At 45.8% G+C, this 18,719-nt stretch overlaps 5 protein-coding genes across 5 annotated transcripts; 4 read left to right on the top strand and 1 right to left on the bottom strand.

Moving 5' to 3' along the window:
- The first annotated feature begins 2,580 nt into the window (after positions 1–2,580).
- F4813DRAFT_375514 (Metallo-dependent hydrolase) lies at positions 2,581–4,238 on the top strand. The gene is made up of 4 exons (XM_049245022.1): positions 2,581–2,981; positions 3,043–3,182; positions 3,271–3,952; positions 4,023–4,238. The coding sequence occupies exons 1-4, from the start codon at positions 2,934–2,936 to the stop codon at positions 4,188–4,190; spliced, it is 1,038 nt and encodes a 345-aa protein (XP_049095200.1). The 5' UTR covers positions 2,581–2,933; the 3' UTR covers positions 4,191–4,238.
- A 55-nt stretch (positions 4,239–4,293) lies between these two features.
- Positions 4,294–6,968, bottom strand: F4813DRAFT_277103 (acetoacetate-CoA ligase). Its single transcript, XM_049240452.1, has 5 exons — positions 6,623–6,968; positions 5,907–6,490; positions 5,656–5,854; positions 4,586–5,502; positions 4,294–4,519 (listed from the first exon to the last, which is right to left on the bottom strand). The coding sequence occupies exons 1-5, from the start codon at positions 6,839–6,841 to the stop codon at positions 4,405–4,407; spliced, it is 2,034 nt and encodes a 677-aa protein (XP_049095199.1). The 5' UTR covers positions 6,842–6,968; the 3' UTR covers positions 4,294–4,404.
- A 2,721-nt stretch (positions 6,969–9,689) lies between these two features.
- F4813DRAFT_393917 (serine palmitoyltransferase 2) lies at positions 9,690–11,651 on the top strand (the record flags this gene model as incomplete). The annotated part of the gene is made up of 1 exon (XM_049247495.1): positions 9,690–11,651. One exon carries the CDS (start codon positions 9,690–9,692, stop codon positions 11,649–11,651), a length of 1,962 nt encoding a protein of 653 aa, XP_049095198.1.
- Positions 11,652–13,555: 1,904 nt separating this feature from the next.
- F4813DRAFT_400269 (uncharacterized protein) lies at positions 13,556–15,791 on the top strand (the record flags this gene model as incomplete). The annotated part of the gene is made up of 3 exons (XM_049248250.1): positions 13,556–14,438; positions 14,522–14,683; positions 14,773–15,791. Exons 1-3 carry the CDS (start codon positions 14,162–14,164, stop codon positions 15,789–15,791), a joined length of 1,458 nt encoding a protein of 485 aa, XP_049095197.1. The 5' UTR covers positions 13,556–14,161.
- A 1,237-nt stretch (positions 15,792–17,028) lies between these two features.
- Positions 17,029–18,466, top strand: F4813DRAFT_375492 (SAS complex, SAS5 subunit/transcription initiation factor IID, subunit 14). The gene is made up of 5 exons (XM_049245021.1): positions 17,029–17,109; positions 17,260–17,294; positions 17,375–17,526; positions 17,592–18,061; positions 18,122–18,466. The coding sequence occupies exons 1-5, from the start codon at positions 17,098–17,100 to the stop codon at positions 18,140–18,142; spliced, it is 690 nt and encodes a 229-aa protein (XP_049095196.1). The 5' UTR covers positions 17,029–17,097; the 3' UTR covers positions 18,143–18,466.
- The last annotated feature ends 253 nt before the right edge of the window (positions 18,467–18,719 follow it).

Raw genomic sequence — 18,719 nt, 5'->3', positions numbered from 1 at the left:
AAGTGTGGAGAGGATAGGACTTCAGCGTGCTACTAAGTGCTAAATGCCAAGTGCTAGAAGGAAGTCAGGTCAAATGGATTTAGTTGCGTGTAAGTTGTAAGATAGCAAAAAAAAAAAGTCACTGGCCTGAAGATTTGGAGATCGGGGAAAAAATGTAATCAAGGCAAGACAGGAAAAGGCTAGAAGGAAGGCAGCGTCCAGCAATCTGGAAGGAGTAGCAAGTGCTGTAGGCTGTAGGAGTAGGAGCAGGAACAGGAGGTAAATGAAGGTAAGGTAAGGTAAGTAGTCTAAGAGGTACCCGGAGATAGCACATGTACATGCATCAAAATATATGGGGACCTATGTGTACTTATTTGTATGCAGGCTGGTACTGCAATCATAAATAATGTCCTCCTTGCCATTCTTGCCATTCTCCCGCCTATTCCAGGGCATGCATATGTACATTTGGCATGGTTAGGTACATTACCTACATGTAGGTAGCATTCATTTGTGTACCTAGGTACCTAGGTAGTTATGTATTTATGTATTGTTCTACATAGTACCTAGGTAATGTACAAACTAATACAGACCGCACCGCCCGAACAAACATTAATATTTAAAGTACTATTTTACCTAACATGTATGTACATAGTGTACATATAGGTATGAAGAGATTACCCACATAGGTAACATACCATGTATAATGCCTCCTTTTATTTACATCTATATTTACTACTAAATAATAATACGACCTTCTGTTGTCTTGGTTTATTAACAACAGTGATTGTAAAAGAGGAATAAACCATTCTGGTACATAGGTAAGCAATGTAAGTATGTAGTGTATGTAAGATTTAGAGATGTACGGACAATTCAAATATTTGTAGTATCAATCTGCCAGTGAAGTCCCAGGCCGCGCTGCAATTAGCTAAAAGGGGGAATGATAGGACTGACTAATGAGGCCTTCTATTCGCTACGACAAGTAATTACGCCGCATGTGTGTGTAAGTAAGCGCTCGGGCTTCGGTACCTTGATACTTTTTTCGCTTGCGTAACATTGAATTGGGCAGTTATATAAAAGCCGACATTTATGACATGTACTTATGATATGTATTTTTATTTAATAGGGAGACTATTTTAATTCTCCATGTTTTATCGCTTCTAGATTGAAGCTCTTTTCTGTCTACATTTTCTAATCACTTGAACAACCCATCCGGGACAAATGCATCTCTGACAATATATGCATCTTAGAATAACGATTTAGAAGCCTGGGCTGGAGAGATTCGGATCGCGTCTCCCGAATAGATCTTATATCAGTGCTTACCATCCTCGCGTTTTCACCAATCCAACAGTCCGGTTTATTTTGTTGCATTTGACAGGAGTAGGGTGTCAGGCAAGTTGGCGAAGCTTTTGAAAGTAGTACAATACTTCTATGCTCATGCTTCCTTTGTGACTTGAGATCCTAGGATAGGCACATAATATCATACGTCTTTTATCTTTCTCTTTGTGTTTACAACTTCACTAGCATAGTAGAGTCAGATAAGGAGAAAATAAAAACCGGTATGGACACGGCTTTTTATATGAGAACACTGTTCTCCGACTTATTAAATTAGCCTCCTCGCGTCCAATTCTACGCTCGCGGCACAGCAGACGAGCCAAGAGCCAACTATCGTTTAATACACCTGTCGAATGGTTCTTACAGATCAGTTGCAGTTTTCTCCCGTACGACGGTCAAGAATAAACTTCTAACCTAGTGACCCTAAGACTGTAATGTAAGCCAGGTAGGTATTGTATGCTTTCGTTATCACACCAGGACCCATGCTATACATATACATAGATCTACCACAACACGATTAATAAGATATCCTTACCCAAAGAGCTTAGCTGTGAAAAGTCTCCGCTGCTATGGGAACAAGAAATCATACATGCTCATTACGGTCCTTCAATGTGGATACACACTACCAGAACCAGAATCGTCCCTGGTCCATGCCCTAGCCCCGTTAGCCTCGACGATCTCGTTAATGAGGCATTCTCGATCCTCGCCTATGCAAGGTATGTACTTAGTAGCTGGACTCGACGGCGTCGGGTCCGATACCTACCTATGTAATATCCCCTCTCCCCAGTCTACTAATTTCCTACCAACCAAAGAATACCGAAGTTATTCCAAGGTGCGTAGTATAAGAGGACTAGGATTAGCTCGGTTATTTGTTCCGATCACGTATGTACAAAGGTCTAACTAAATATGCAGTGCTTATTTGAGCAACGAGAGGAAAACACCCGAGGCAAAGACTGAACAAGATTTAGTTAGTGACACTAATTCGTCAAACATTACGCATCTCGACGAACTCCGGCCTTGCTTTAATAAGGCCGTTGGACGGATCGCTTACTACGGAAACGTACATACCGTGATGGATCGGAAGGATCTAATACCTAGGTACCTATGCAGATAGAACTTCCAGAAGGCTTACATAGTTACTCGGTAGGAATCTGACAAGCCTCAAGCAGACAGTTTGTTAGACACTGTGTGGCATCGGGCGTATTTTGATATGTATTGGTTGCCAGACTCAAAAAATAGGATACGATATCATTTACCGAGGCTTATTCAATTTTACGATCCGTTCGGATTTATCCCATTGAACTATGCAGTGAAGCTGATGGAAGTAAACATATAGTAACCGTCCACGCGACAATGGTTATTTTATAGATGTTAATATATTTTAGACTCGCGGATGCTATCGATATTGTAAATAATTGACGTCGTTTACAATACCAAGGGGGGGCTATCGTCTATATTACGCTTAAAAATTAGCTACAGGCGTTTCAACTACAAGTCTTCTCCGCTAACTAGCTAGATCTCCTGTGAGATGCCTTAGCAGCACGCTTTAAGCTAAGGAATTTGATAGATCAAGTACGGCGAACATTGATCCAACGCCTCAAGGAACTGTCTTAAACGGCATCATGGCACAGGAACAAGACTTAGACTTCAAGTCCATGCCCAAGATTGAGGTAAACTAGATCGACACTCGAATACACTTAGTTATATTAACATCTATTTCATAAAAAATAGCTCCATGCCCACTTAACAGGCAGTATAAGCCGGCAATGTTTGCACGAGATCTGGGAAGTCAAGAAAGCAGCTGGGGAAACCGACCTGGAAGACCCTCTAGTCGTGATGCCGCTAGGTAGGCACGACTATGATCTCACAACGTAAGAAGCAGCCCCCCCTAGTGAAGAATCCTAGTAAAGGATGGCATATTGGCCCGGATAATAATAAGAGCTGAGGCCATCTCCCTAGCTTCTTCCCCCTCTTCTCTTCTTACATCTACAACCTGATTAACGACGCCCCGTCTCTCGAGCACTCCACCAAATCCGTCGTGCGCGACTTCGCTACCGACGGAGTGGCGTATCTCGAGCTGAGGACAACACCGCGCGCGATGCCGGCCGCGGGCCTAGATAAGGCGGGCTATGTAGCGGCTGTGCTGCAGGCGATCGCGCAGGAAGAAGCGCAGACGCAGACGCAGACGCTCCACACGCGTCTAATACTGTCCATCGACCGGCGCAACACTCTCGCCGAAGCTTACGAAGTCGTCTCTCTCGCGAAGCAATTCCGTGCCCAGGACCAAGGCGTCGTAGGAATCGACCTCTGCGGCGACCCTACGAAGGGGGATGTATCGCTATTCACGCCTGCGGTCAAAGAGGCACAGGCAGTGGGACTGAAAGTGACGATCCATTTTGCAGAGGCGGAGGCTAGTGCTAGCTTAGCCGAGCTGAGCACCATTATGAGCTGGATGCCGGACCGGCTGGGCCACGTGATCCATGTGCCGGAGGGTGTCAAGAGGCAGATAGAGGCGCAGACGGGGATTGGGCTGGAGCTGTGTCTTAGCTGCAACGTCCACGCTAAAATGATTGTTGGAAGTTTCGAGGCGCATCATTTCGGGGAGTGGTGGCGGGTTGATGGCCCGGTTGTTGTGCCTTGTGTAAGTTGACGTGTGCATTGGATTGGAAAATTACTTGTGTATTGGGCTGGGCTGACTAGATTCTGGTTAGACTGATGATGTGGGCATTTTTGGGAGTCCGCTGTCGAATGAATGGAGGCTTATACAGGAGCACTTCAGGCTACAGAGAGAGGAAATATTAGGATTGGCGAGGAAGGGCATTGATGTCATCTTTGCGGACGATGATGAGAAGGTGAGGTTAAGGGAGATCATGTGGTGAAGGCCAATATCTGGACATGTTACGTAGGGCAAGGATTAACACGAAGAAGTAAAGCAATGAATATATATCCTGTTCACATTTTACCGTCCCCTTTCTATTAGCTAGAATCCTAAGGCCATGTCTCTGAATCTCTATCTAGTCTTAAGTTGATATCTAAAATCCACCAAGTGACGCTGATTTCCCCTGTTCGTGAACCTTGTTACTCTATACCGTTTTAATTATGCGTCGATGCCCATTCTTTGAACCAAATCAAAGATTCGGGATTCGCTACACTGGTATTCGTCTTGATGTCGATTCCGGAAAGAATCTGCTTGACTGCAACCTCGATTCTAGTCAGATGTTAGCTATAATTAGAACTACATTATAGAAACAGATGAAACGCAATAAAGACGTACTTCTTCCCGTTTAATGTCTTCGGAACTCCTGCTCCACATTCTTCGATCACAGCGGGGATATGCCGTGGACTTAATTCCTTTCGAATTGCATCTCTGATCCTCTCTTGTAGGTCAGGGGTAAACTTGTTCCCCTCGGCCATGACGACGAACAAGCAGACAGTTTCGTCGCGGTCCGTCTCTCTCCTCCGACCAACACATACCGCATCCTCTATCTCAGCCCCGAAGAATTTTGTCAACAAGTTGTAGATCTCGGCGCTACCGAATCTTACCCCGCCAGGCTTGAGGACGCCATCGCTACGCCCTAGCATGACAATACCACCCGTCGTGGCGTTCATCCGTAGAAAGTCACCATGATGCCATATGCCATCAAAACGTTCGAAGTAGCTAGCACGGTACTTGGCATCACCCCCAGGTCCCCAGAATGTCAGAGGCTGGGAGGGAAACGGCTTTGTGCATACCAGCTCTCCGTTTCCGTCGGGCATCGGGGCACCGCTAATAGAGTCTACTACGTCAATGGCCATGCCAAGCGCCGCGCATTGAATTTCGCCCACGTGGACTGGAAGCAATGGGCACGGGAGACCGAAGCAAGAGATGATGTCAGTACCCCCGGTGATAGATGCTAAATTGACGTGAGCAGGAAATGCCTTATATACGAAAGAGAAAGTTGATGGTGGTAAGGGTGCGGCTGTTGAGTAGATTGCTTGCAGAGAGGAAAGGTCGAGTGATCGAATTGGATAAACTGAGTTAGTCTCAAGCGTTGTAAGATATGCGGCAGATGTGCCAAAGTGAGTTGCCCGTAACGAGGAAATGAGTCGGGGCAGGGAGAGGTAGCCATGCGGTTTGAAGGGCGAACCGGAGTATAGAATAAGAGTCGTGCCGCATGAAAGAGCTGATATGCTCCAATGCCACATCATCCACTATAGGGACGATAGTTAACAATCATTTCCAGTGATGAGCTTAAGGGGCTTGGGCATATCTGGGAGAAATAGCCCTTTGGTCAACTTGACAAGAACATATTGGCTCCTGAGAGAGGTCTAAGAAGGGGGAAATGAAAATTTGATACTACGTACAGATGTAGTAGTATAGTAGAGCAACCTCGAAGTCGAATTAAGTGAGGAATGAAGATATAACTCTTTCTTATGTTGAATCAGCGTGCCCAACGTCGAGTGGACTATGGCCTTTGGCAAACCCGTAGTACCACTAGAAAATAAGACATAGAGGGGATGTGATGGCGGGAGTTGTTCAAATTTTAGGGGGTCGTCACCGCCGCTAGATAGTATTAACGTTAACAGTATTGGTCAATGTGTTCTTGGGGGAATACCTCTTCAAAAAGCTTTCGTATTCTCTAGTCATTACCCCCTCCGAGACCAGTCCTTCCGATTCCAGGTTAAAGTCTTGGACGTTGTTTATGACGACGACAAGTTCTAAGCCCCTGGACGCGAGTTCGTCGACTACTTGTGCTATCTTGCCCGTACCAGCCCATGACTTACCGTTGTACACGGTCCCATTGTCCGCGAACAAGACCTTGGGCTCAAGCTGGACTAGCCTATCTAAGACGGCACTTACTCCGTTATCCGGGCTTATTCCTGTCCACACGGCTCCGATGGCGGCTGCAGATAGCATCGCTACGAGAGCCTGGTGGTGGTTCGACACGAATCCGGCGACAACATCTTTGGGTTTCAAGCCGGCAGCCCTCAACGAATTAGAGCACTGTCGTACTGCTTCTCGTAATTCAGCCCATGTCGTCGACACGAGCTGCTCTTCAACTTCAGTAACCGTGATGACTGCAGTAGAGGACTCGTCAATATCCGCCTTTTCTGGGAACAGGAGGTTCTCCGCGAAATTTAGCAATGCACCGGAGAAGAAATTCGGCCTAGGGAACATGGATGTGTTGTCCGGTAAAACCTATCAAGTGATAAGTTAAGCATTGCGCTAATTTGAAAAATAGGGGTACCAAATCTCAAGTTATCTAATCCTCGGGGACCTGGGAGTATATAAAATGTTGAAGATAGATTTTGAGAATGCCAAGACACGTACACATGAGTAAGGCCTGGATGCCTTTATGCCGCAGAAGTGCCATACTTCCTCCCAGAACTCTGAGATATTCTCGACGGACCACTTGTGTAAGGTGGGATAGTCTTTGATCTCGACGTCATATTTACCCCTTACGTGTTCTAGAAACTTGTACATCTCGGTTGAGGTAGGATTTGGGTGCCGCCACAACTCGGCTGGCTCAGAGATGGTATCGACAGTCATTGTGAATATACGGAACCTTGTATTCTTAATACGCGTAGAAAGCTGACTTGAAGAATTATGACGGTGCCTGTGAGAGATATAATATTCAGATATCACGGAGTAGGTCTGTTGAGCTTATGATTGGCCGAGGATGCCAATTACATACCTAAATACCCAACCCAGGTAATTCGGCCTTGAACTTGTATGTAAACGAAAGCCACAAGTCTGCCACAAGTCTAATGCCTCCTTTTCTAATCCGTAAGTTAAACCATAAGCTACCTACAAAGTCCGATGCCAACTGTGGCTGGTGAATGTGGAGGACTATTGTCAGAAACTGTTGAGTTCAATCTTTTGTAACCGCTTAAAGCATTACTTGAGTAAGCATTTTCAAGCCTTTTCCTCCTTCGATCTAGTGGAGGAATACTGTACATGTAGTTCGCGCTACGGGAGATGGTACGTTAGTATACTGCAGTACATATGTACCTATACTATGTAAGGTGTCGGTATGCACATGTACGCTTGCGACGCACCGGCTTGTGATTGGCCATTCTCTCGATCGTCAATGTTCTTATCGGGAATAAAGTTCAATTTAAGCGCGTTACCAGGACCCTCTGTGCGACCTTCTGATCCTTTTGGATGGCACCTTCGTCTGCATTAGGCAGCTTTGCTTGAATCGCATTGGTTGGCTTTAACCCTGGAGGCTCTATTATTTTATGAATGAAATGAAGTTTCGACAATTCCCTTACGTTGGCACGAGATTTGTAGAGTAAGCAGACAAGGGCAATATTCGCAAATTTAGCACTTATCGTGGTGAAGTAAGACGATGGCTATTACTGGGGATTAGGCTGTTTTGGTTATAAATACGTAAGATGAGATGTAGGACGCCACGTCTTTTTGAGACCAAATGGAGGCTTAACTCGTCTGTCTCGTAATACATAGCGATCGATCATAGCGAACCCCGCCTTGTTGTATCGTATATAGGTATTTCGCGTACTATGTACATAAATGACATAGGGATTTGATCTCGATCACGATAGGCACCGATTTAAAGAAGTCCCTGTATGTAACGCGCATAATGCAATTTTGTGTAGTAATGACGGATGGATCCTTCACGTACCGGCCGAGCCCGGCCATCACCACTGCTCCGCTTGCTCCGTAATATGATCATAAAACCCAATTGAAGCCCTGCCAAGCTGATAATGGCGTGGTCCAAAATGAAAATGCGGCTAGGGGTAATTTCGCGACTGGCACCATTCCGATTGCATCGTAATGCGTGTGATCACTTCGCAGTAAACTGCAGAAAAAAAAGCTGCTTCTCCTCCCTGACTCTCTAGAGCTTCTTAAGAGTTAAAGGTAGTGCTTAACATGATTCAAGAAAATGAGTTCAATGCTAAGACAGCTTTGCCGAGGCATTTATTATACACCATGTACCTGTAACTCATGTAGCTGGGCAGCTGTCATTTAGCAAACTCCCTATCTACATGTAGGTTAAATCCTAAGAGTACCTAACCTAAGACGCGGAATTTGCATATAATGTGTATTTGTGGGGAACGGATCTGTCGGAAGGAGGGATGGGAAAGATTGGGAGCGTTAGGTACCGACTAATGTTAAATGGCTTGCGAGAAGGCGAGAATTGCCCGGTAAGTTGAAGGCAGGATGGCGAGACGTTTATTCCGGGATTGCGGGAAGGACTTTCTCAGACCTGACTCTGACTATGTAATATGACATTACAGATCCGTACATACCTAAAGTGCCTGAGTCTTGGAGAAATACATACATAGCCTGTCAGCCCTGCCTGGGAGGCCTGTGGCGATCTTATACTACTATGTATGGTACGGTTTTTGTGAAACTTATGGCCCGTTCGGCTCATACGGTACCAAATGGATTTAGTGTATTAATGAACATAAAATGGACCAATAATGATATTAGCTGCATATGTACGGTATTAGCTAACAGATTTACACTAATTTCGACCCACATTTTGAAACTGCCATCTAAATCTAGTTGCTCTCGCGCTTCCTAAATTTGATCTTCTTCCTCGCCTTCTTCACCTCGTGCACCTCTCTTCCTTGTCAACTTTTCAGAAAGGTGTTTTTGGTTGTTAAGGGTAGCTGTCGTCGCTGTCGTCGCTGTCGAGGGAATATTTTCCCTCAATTACACTCCTTGATTTAACGATATCAGCCGTCGCCCAATTGAATCCCTCCCTTTAATCGAGTTTCAATAGCTCTAAGGTTTTTAATCGATAGCTTTCAACTCGCTCGGCCGGCCTATCCGTAAATCTCAAGACAGGAACAACAGCCACCCTTAGAAGGACCAGTGCAAAGGACAGAAAGCTCAGGGAAAGGGCAAAGTGAGTTGATTTCTTTAAATACCCATTTGCGCACAATCAAGCACGGACAGGCATTGTTTGTACAAACCCAATTCACCAAAGCTTTCCATTATCAACTCGTTCGCCACAATTGTCACAATTGGCACAATTGGTGCATACCTTGCGCCTTGGATTGTTTATCGAGTTATCGGCAACCATGTCCTAGTCGTGTCCTAGATATTGCGGCTGTGTTATTGTTTCCTATCTTTGCGGTCAACTTCCGCCGGAGTCTGTTGGAAACGAATACCACGATCCATCCCCCTTAAGAACCCCCGACTGTTACCGTGTGGTTCTAACCTGACAACTCAATGGCATTAACTTTCCGGTGGCACTTAACCCATTTAACTAACGCCTATTTAGATTTACAAACTGTAGACCTATACTTCAGGGCTCTTTTGCGTTATTTGTCCCTTCACAAACGCCAGATTATATATCCGTTACTATTTCCTATTACCTATAGAAATGCCACGACGTATCTCAATACCCTTTACTTCAAACAGTATGCCGCATACAGAGAAGGCTGGTGAGAGAAGGCCCTCACAGTCCAGAGGGAATCGCCTTAGCCAACTCTTCTCCTCGTCCCCCAAGGCTAGTCAACAGCCACCCGCCCAGCAAGCCCTAATGGCCATGCAGAACGGCTCTAATTCTTCTATTACGGCTTCGGGTTTATCCCTGCCAACTATTTCCCTTTCTACGGCTACTGCTGGCGATCTTAATCAAGATGAGCCACCGACTACCTTGTTCCAACCTCCTTCCTCTACCGAAATATCACGTCAGAAACGGTTTGACGCCCAGTTCGGGCCATTGGTTGACCCGACCGACCGATACGTCAGCAAGCACCATGGAGAACCTTTAGAGGCACCCATCATTGACGAGCCGCCATATTATTATGTCTTGACAACCTATATTAGCTATCTCCTTCTCCTCGCTCTTGGTCACATTAGGGACTTTTTCGGCAAGCGATTCAGCAAGAAACAAACTTACAAGACTCTCCGTGTAGCCAATGGCTATGCACCTTTGAATGACGATTTTGATAGCTTCTACACTAGACGGCTGAAGATGCGTATAGACGATTGCTTCGCAAGGACTATTACTGGCGTGCCGGGTCGATATATCAACGTTTTGAACCGTGTTTCGGATGACTTCAATGAGACTTACAGGTACACTGGTGGTGCGACAGAGACTCTGAATATGAGCTCGTACAACTACCTTGGTTTTGCACAGTCTGAAGGTCCTTGCGCTAATGCTGTCGAGGAGTGTGTGAAGAGATATGGTCTCAGCTTCTGCAGTCCTCGTGCTGATTCAGGTACTTCTGAACTTGTCTGTGAGGTTGAGAAGGAAATTGCGACATTTGTTGGCAAACCAGCTGCCATGGTTTTCTCTATGGGGTTCGTCACAAACGCGAGCTCTTTCCCAGCTCTTGTTTCCAAAGGTTGCCTGATCATCTCCGATGAGCTGAACCATGCCTCAATCCGACTCGGTGCTCGTCTTTCTGGTGCTGTCATTCGTTCTTTCAAACATAACGATATGCTGGACCTTGAGAGAAAACTGCGAGAAGCCATTGCCCAAGGTCAGCCTCGAACTCATCGTCCTTGGAAGAAGATTCTCGTCGCTGTTGAGGGACTTTATTCCATGGAAGGTACTATGTGCGATCTACCCGGCATTCTCAACCTCAAAGACATCTACAAGTTTGCCCTCTACGTCGACGAAGCCCACAGCATTGGTGCCCTTGGTCCCAAGGGACGTGGCGTCTGTGACTACTTCGGTATCGACCCAAGCAGAGTAGATATTCTGATGGGAACTCTGACAAAGTCCTTCGGTGCCAATGGAGGTTACGTGGCAGCTGAGAAGCATATTATCGAGAAGCTGAAGAGTTCTAACTCCGCTACTATGCTAGGAGAATCTCCCACTCCGGCTGTCCTGATGCAGATTCTGGCTTCGCTAAAGATCATTAGCGGTGAACTTGTTCCCGGTCAGGGCGAGGAACGCTTGCAGCGTATTGCCTTCAATTCTCGATATCTTCGTCTCGGTCTCAAGCGCTTGGGTCTTATCGTCTATGGTCACGATGATTCTCCCATTATCCCTGTCACTTTATATAACCCTGCTAAGATCTCTGCCTTCAGCCATGAGATGCTTAAGCGTAGGATTTCAGTTGTTGTTGTTGGGTACCCTGCCACTCCACTGATCAGCTCTCGTGCACGTTTCTGTGTCTCGGCTGCACACAACAAGGACGATATGGACCGACTTCTAGCTGCTTGCGACGAGGTCGGAGATATCTTACAGCTCAAGTTTTCAACAGGAATTGCCGGAGGCCTCAAGTCCCCACCAGAAGGCGTTGCCCCGGAAAATGAGAAGATGCGGCATAATGCTAGTGGACCTAAGGGCGTTATCGAGCCTCCTCGATGGTCCCTTGAGGAGGTTATCGCTCATGGTTCGGAAGACGCTAAAGTAAGATTAAGATAGAATAATTGGGCATTCTGCAGTTACGAATGTGAATAACTTTCATCCAGGAGTTTTGTCACGGTATGGGAATACGATATCTCGAACTAGGGCGCCTTGGAGTTAATAGACGGCCCCGGGCCGATAATTGGTTGTGTATTTGGAGGTTGGGCCCGCACTCGCTTTACAGATAAACCTTGGTTCACTTCACACCGGCTGGTATGTCAAAAGGGCGAGCGAGGCGGAACAGCTCCTTTTTGCCGCAGGCATCGGAAGACAAAGATACCCTGACGCTGTACTTATTGTATTGCCGCCCTTGGTCGTCAGTTGACCTTAGGTCAACGATGACCCTTAGCCTCGTCCCTTGTGGACTTGGGGCATTAATAGTATTCGATAGGAATACGAATTCATTCGTTACTATTTGCTTAATTATATGCATTATGACTTATGTGGTGAATATCACCCAATGCTTAGCGTCTTTAATATTAGGTAGTTTACTAGGCGTAGAGAATCTATTAAGATATTATTAAGTATATCCCATTAGGAAAGAGACTTGATATAATGCTTAGCTAGGATTTTTGAACGTTTTGGGTAAAGTGTGGATTGGAAGTAATGTCATGAATATGTATATAATTAGCATCTTGAAGGAGCCGCTATTCCCTTGGATTTGGGCTGATTCTATAAGTTAAGAATCCAGACATGCCTACCTACCTTAATGAGAATTATCTTAAAGTGGTAATATGATGGATTCCCCGCGCCATCATTTGAAGACTAGCACTAATGAAGCAATCAGTTTCTTGTAGAGTATGGGTAAGGTGTTGCGGCTGACAGGAAAGGGCTTGCTTACATTGGATCAGCATTTCTAAATTCAACTTCCTCTTCACTTAAGAGGTAATTATTAAAAATATATTTCCAACATAACCAATTATTCTTGTCTATATGAACAACAGGCCAGCCGAGTTGAGGATGAAATCTATTGATGTTATATAATCATAACTAAGAAGTGCCGAGATCCGTAGATTAGAGTAGACCCGGAAGATTCTTGTATGTATGTACATAGGTAGGTAGACGATATGAACGTTTAAACATGGTATAACCTAAAAGGTTCAAGATGATAGATCATGAAAGGTTGCGTGCCGCCGACTCGGTTGAAGCGAATGTAACGCCAGGCTTACTTGGACGTTGCAATATCCAATGATTTGCGATGGAATCTAACCGTCGTCGTCAACATTCTAGTCCAAAAGCTATGGCAGCTTAAGCTTGTTAAGCGGATATTTCCGTAAATTCTGCATTCTGCAGAGACAAGGGTGTTCTTTTCTTTTGCTGATTTGATAGCTCGCTTCTCAGTACAAGATGAAGGGAAATTATTAAGAAAAAAAATACCGATATTAATATGACTGTATCCATACGTTTATGATTTATTATAGGTATGGAGTATTTTACAAAGTATTTTTATATATGTATGTACATCCACACTCTATAGACGCCAACGATGTAGGTACTTGGGTACATAAACCTATACTTAGTACAATTGTCTCGAATTAGTGGTTGAGAAAAAAAGGGGACCCATCCCAACCTGCGGAGACTAGTAAAAAACGGGTTAAAAGGCGCAGAGAGGTGGACTGTGTAATGCTTAGAGGAGGACAGGGTAAGAGCGAAAAGGGCGCCAAGCAGCGGCTACAAGTACCCAACTAGGCCTGCTCAGGTACACCATCCGACTATTAGAAACACCGGGCACTTTATGTACAGTGACCATGGGGGCTGTGTACCCCCTTTATTTATGCTGTGCATCTTTTGGGCGGTACAGCAGCACAGATACATTTATTATGTATCACAATACCAAGCTAGGTACATTATGTACTTCTACATATATTAGGTACGTATAATTGACACTACGGATATTAGTGTATGTACATAAATGCATGTAGGTAGAATAGTGTACACAGGGAAGGAGGGACAGGGATGGAGGGACTACCAGGAACAAGAACTTAAGGAATTGCGAGCGGGACCAAGGCAAAGCGCTGGGCTTTCTACAACCTCGAATCAATTCGTTATTAGCAACCTCCAAAGTCTCCAAGTCCGCACTGCAAATAACAGCCAACTCTAGTCTCTCCTCTCCGACTTGTCCTCCAAAACCAACACTGTCCCCGACTTATACAGTAGTACTGCAAGGGTTTTCGTCCGTAGTAAACAATTCCCCATAACTCCTGTTTCCGATAGCTGTTTCGACACATCGTTGTATTATATTAAGGTGGACTCTTCCCGGGTTGTTACTAGGAACAAAGTCTTTGATAGCTCCTTGTCGATTAGGCGCGCGGGTTTATAATTCTCGTCTTTGAACCCTTTTAGACCCTGTTCGACAGAGAGAAAGAGAGCGGAAAAGAAAAAGGAGGGAGGGGTCTGGGAGTTACAAGAAAGAAGCAAAGAGAGTTTTTGAAACGTGGAAACGTGGGAGACGATATAACCTAAATAACGCCACAGTCTCAAATTGATTCTTGCTATTTTGCCTTGCTTTGCTTTAGCAAGCGCCGACGATGAACTTCGACTCAGGCACCGCCTATGCGGAATCCGACGCCGACGATGAGTACGAGAGGAGCCTCCATACCAGTTCACCCGTCCTCGCCACCGATTCTGAGATCTCCCCGACCGATTCCGATGGCCGATCCTCTACCGAGCACACGCCTACGACCTACGGACAACCCAGTAGCGCCGACAGGTTGCCCGAAACCATAATATCCGAATGGGACGCCGATGAGTGTGCCGATTTTATTGCTAGTATAGGATTACAGCAGTATTCAGATCGATTTCTTGGTATGTATTTTCGCTTGGCGTGTGGTCGTGAAACGTCGTTACAGCCCTCCTTGTCAAATTTGCTGTTCTAACATTAAGTCTAGAGAACGAGATTGTGGGCGAAGCCTTAGTGGCTCTGCTACACGATGACCTCAAAGCTATGGGAGTAGCTAGTGTCGGCCACCGCTTAACGATACTTAAGAGCGTATATGATGTAAAAAAGGCACAGGACGTTCCTATAGAGAGCGACCACTATGTACCACTTTGTACGTTGCGTTCCTTCTGGTTCCCGTCCTCCTTGCGCACTTTGCGTACTTAATGTTGCCGTTAATCAGTCTACTAACTTCTCATATAGCTGCCGATGCCGAAGCCCAATACGCTACCGCAACCCTTAAAGACATCAAAAACCTTGTCGAGCAGCTACGACTTCGAGACGAAAGGATGAGCTTCCTGGAGCAGGACTTGCGACGGATGACCGAGGATTTCAGAAGGCTGCGCGAAGATATGCTGCCAGCTTTGCGCCTTGCTAAAGACGCGCAGCAGCCTCTACCACATGTATCAAACAACCAAGGAGGCTACGGCTACGAGACTTCTACGGTTTCCCCTCCCGCTCCTACCTCTGCATCGAATCAATCGGCCGGCGGTATTAAACGTCAATATTCCACTAAGAAGATTGTTCTTGGTACGAATCCCAAGAGCGTATCCCCCACTCACTTACAGACCACTCACGAGCGGCCCTCTGTAGAACAAACTCTAGACCCCGCGGGTGCTGCCGAGAGGGCTGTTATGTCATCATCACTTCTGACTGCGATGAATGGCTCCGGCCAGGCTACGTCGCCTGGTTATTCTCCGAATATGCCCTCGCCCACCTCACCTCCAAATCTAGGCAGCGCCACCCTCGGTTCCCGGTCATACCGCTCTGACGACAGGCAAACGCCATCTAACCGCACCACCTTCTCGGAAAGTGAATATGGCCATAATTCTAAGCAACCCATCGCGCCGCGGCGAGGACAGACACCAGTACCCGAGACTCCAGGCTCGAATTCTTCAGTGGAGATCTTTAAGTCGTTTAGGGTTAGTATGGACGATCCTTGCTACAAGGTCCTCCCAGCTGCTCTAAAGAAATATCAGATCAACGCGCCATGGGACCAATACGCGCTGTATATTGTGTATGGTGACCAAGAACGTTGCCTGGGTCTGCACGAGAAGCCATTGATCCTTTTTAAGCAATTGGACAAGGAAGGAAAGAAACCAATGTTCATGTTACGGAAAACCAATACTGCACAAGCGGACGCCGAAACACCTGGGAGCGCTGGTCTGAATACAGGCGACTTAACAGGAGTTCAGTATAATCCTCCCGGCGGGATCATATGATCTCAAGACAAGTTAACAGGGCAACGCGTCCCTAATATATGAATGCCATAATTCAAAAACTGTTACAAGTAGCAACAAATGGGCGGGGTCATGTACGGATATTTACTCTGGCACAAGCGCGCATTGCTATTCCTCCATTGCTTACTAGGCGAGCGTATGTGTCCATTACTACGAAGCGGGTGTTTATCGAGCCTGTTTCGACGCCTATTTCGACGCCGCGCGCGAGTTAGGCTCACTCTCGCAGGGAAACACTGGGCACTTAGAGCTGGACACGAAGCAGGGGCTTCTAATTCGCTATTGGTGGCGTTTACCTACCTACCTAGGTATCTTAGCTAGCGCAGTGGATATTGGGACTGTCAATTATCATGACGAGAGGCTTTCTAATAGCTCTATTCTAAGCATGTTACTACCTAACTACAATGTTTTACTATATGCTTGTGCTTGGTCTTCTGTGAAGCTTTGCTGTGTGTATATTGTGTATATTGTGTATATTATAATGATTTGCTGGAGGTTGTGAATGCTTGGGGGTTGATATGTGAGATAAGGATCTATTCTCTACCTGTGTAGCTTCTTCATCTAGCCTCTAACGTGCTGAGTTCTACTGACTTGGATACTATAGAAAGAAGAACTATAAACCGAAATTAAGTCAGATATTTATCTATCTGTAAAGTGTATGTAAAATTTCCTGGGTGATACTTCACATCTAACCTAGGTTCTATCCTCAGTTTTGTTTCAAGGGGTTTAAGAGGACTTTTATAGATTTCGAAATGCATATGTTTCGTTTAACTGAAGGTTGAATATCTAAACTACCTAAGGCAAGCACAAATATTAGTATCAACTTCACTGCATGCAATAAGTATTTACAGGTACATAGATACCTAAGTGGTAGCTCTTGCACGCATAGGTATGTACATGCCTACCTAAGGTGCTGTGTTAACAAGTGGCAGGTGCTTTGGTACCAAGGTACACTAAAGCCCCACATGATTTTTAAACCCACACAATTTGCTCCTGTCTCCCATATTTACATAATTCAAATCCTTTCCAGTCCGTGCACAAATACATTCGGACTAACAATACTCCTAAGCCACACCAGAAATCAACACCGCCACAACCTTCTTCCGAAATCAGCCAATATGGGGCGTAACAACAAGCGCGCTAACGCACGTGCCATAGCCAAGGCCAAGAAAAAGAAGGCTACAACTATTATACTGGTGCAGGTACGCGATCTCTACTCCACCATCATCATTGAATTCATTTGCAGTGCAAAACTCACCTCACGATTGCTTAGTATCCCAAGTCTTGCAAGATGCACGTCGAGGTATGTTTCTATTGCATTCTAATATTTGCTATTTTACGGTTGAGGATCATAGTATTTTATTTTATTTTTTCTCTTTGTTTTTTTTTCAGGCTACGACACGCGTTTCCTAAGGAATTGAAGGGATGTACTAACGCGCTGACGAACCTGTAGCGATCAATCAAGCTCGTGACTGAGCAGCACAACATGTAAGTTACCTGCTGGCTAAGGCGTCCTAGTTAGAAGCTTTTCGTGTATCTATAGCTACTGACATTCTATGCGCATTTAGTCCGAAGCCCTCGCCTATGCCTGAGTTTCCCATGAAGGAATGGAGCGTCAAGGTCTACGTCCTCGACCAGGCTGGCAACGAGCATCCTGCCAGTTGCTTCACCAAGGTTACCTACAACCTTCACCCCTCCTTCGAGGACAAGACTCATCAGAGTAAGCGACTTCGAACCCCCCGCGCGCGTATCAGCCTCGAAGTTTCAAAACTGACCGGACGATAGCCTTCACTGATCCTCCCTTCACCTGCAAGAACGAAGGATGGGGCGAGTTTGAGATGTCGATCGATCTCTTCACCACCGAGAAGGGCGGCAAAACTACCGTCTACCACGACCTGAACTTCCAATCCCCGAAGTACGAAGTCATCCAGACAGTCACTTTCAAGAACCCCTCTCAGGCATTGCTCTCTGTCCTCCGCGAGACTGGCCCCATCCCCAACGAGGACGACTCGAAGGCCGCGACCAAGGCTCGCAAGGCGAATGACTTCAAGAAGAAGAAGGCAGCCTACGACTACGAGAAGATGGCCGATGGTCTCGGTAAGCTCAACGAGGATGACCTCCTTCACGTCATTCAGTTGATCCACGACCACAAGAGCGATGAGACGTACACCAAGAACGACATGGATGCTGGTGAATTCACCGTGGACCTGTACACTTTGCCTGATCACCTCTCCAAGATGATCTGGGACTTCATGGTAGGCACTTATGCGCACACTATCGGAACGAAACGTACACAGATTGCTAACCTAAAACAGGTTGACATTAAGATTGTCTAAGGATCTCGTCGCAAGTTCTTATCGGGTCGTACCCCATCTGGTTTGGAATGGGTTATTAGTCTTGCGCCGTCATTTTCTACTGGACTCTCGTGTTTATCTTGTTCGTCATCTTCACATGAACACTAGGTTGCATTTGCATTGGCATTGGCGTTATGAGTTAGGTATGGCATCTCATTTAGGTTGCCTAAGTGAATAGTGGCATTGGTTGGCAGGTGGCAATGGTTGACCTTGGCGTATGGTTGCGTTTCAACGCTTCATCCATCGCGATAGATACCCTGCAATTAAATAGTCTCCCGACAATGCAAAAGGTTTATTCTTAAAGATTCTATGATTCTATGCCTAACGTACATGTATTTGTATAGTGCTATTCGCGTCTAGGGAATACCGATGTGAATATCGATGTGCCATGATACACACTATCCGCACGTGGGTAAGTTACATAAATAAAACTACGTAACATAGGTAAATGCGACTCCGATTCGAGTCCGAACCGGTGTTTGCGACTCACCGCATATCTACCTACAACATGCCGGTGTCTTAAGGGACATGTGATTGTGCAGCTCGTAGTTTTAATACT

This window comes from Daldinia decipiens (genome assembly GCF_022478715.1).
Source record: "Daldinia decipiens strain CBS 113046 unplaced genomic scaffold F4813scaffold_51, whole genome shotgun sequence".
NCBI classification, from domain to species: Eukaryota; Fungi; Ascomycota; class Sordariomycetes; order Xylariales; family Hypoxylaceae; genus Daldinia; species Daldinia decipiens.
This window is presented reverse-complemented; position numbering and strand designations above follow the sequence as displayed.

What these genes read in the sequence shown, in the direction of transcription:
- F4813DRAFT_375514 (XM_049245022.1), top strand. Translation starts at nt 2,934, where the DNA reads ATGGCACAGGAACAAGACTTAGACTTCAAGTCCATGCCCAAGATTGAG. An exon ending in AGTCCATGCCCAAGATTGAG is followed by an intron (nt 2,982 to 3,042) that starts GTAAACTAGATC and finishes CATAAAAAATAG; the next exon opens with CTCCATGCCCACTTAACAGG. An exon ending in GCCCGGTTGTTGTGCCTTGT is followed by an intron (nt 3,953 to 4,022) that starts GTAAGTTGACGT and finishes GATTCTGGTTAG; the next exon opens with ACTGATGATGTGGGCATTTT.
- F4813DRAFT_277103 (XM_049240452.1), bottom strand. Translation starts at nt 6,841, where the DNA reads ATGACTGTCGATACCATCTCTGAGCCAGCCGAGTTGTGGCGGCACCCA. An exon ending in TACGAAAGCTTTTTGAAGAG is followed by an intron (nt 5,855 to 5,906) that starts GTATTCCCCCAA and finishes AATACTATCTAG; the next exon opens with CGGCGGTGACGACCCCCTAA. An exon ending in AAGACATTAAACGGGAAGAA is followed by an intron (nt 4,520 to 4,585) that starts GTACGTCTTTAT and finishes ACATCTGACTAG; the next exon opens with AATCGAGGTTGCAGTCAAGC.
- F4813DRAFT_375492 (XM_049245021.1), top strand. An exon ending in GTGACTGAGCAGCACAACAT is followed by an intron (nt 17,295 to 17,374) that starts GTAAGTTACCTG and finishes ATGCGCATTTAG; the next exon opens with TCCGAAGCCCTCGCCTATGC. An exon ending in AGATGATCTGGGACTTCATG is followed by an intron (nt 18,062 to 18,121) that starts GTAGGCACTTAT and finishes AACCTAAAACAG; the next exon opens with GTTGACATTAAGATTGTCTA.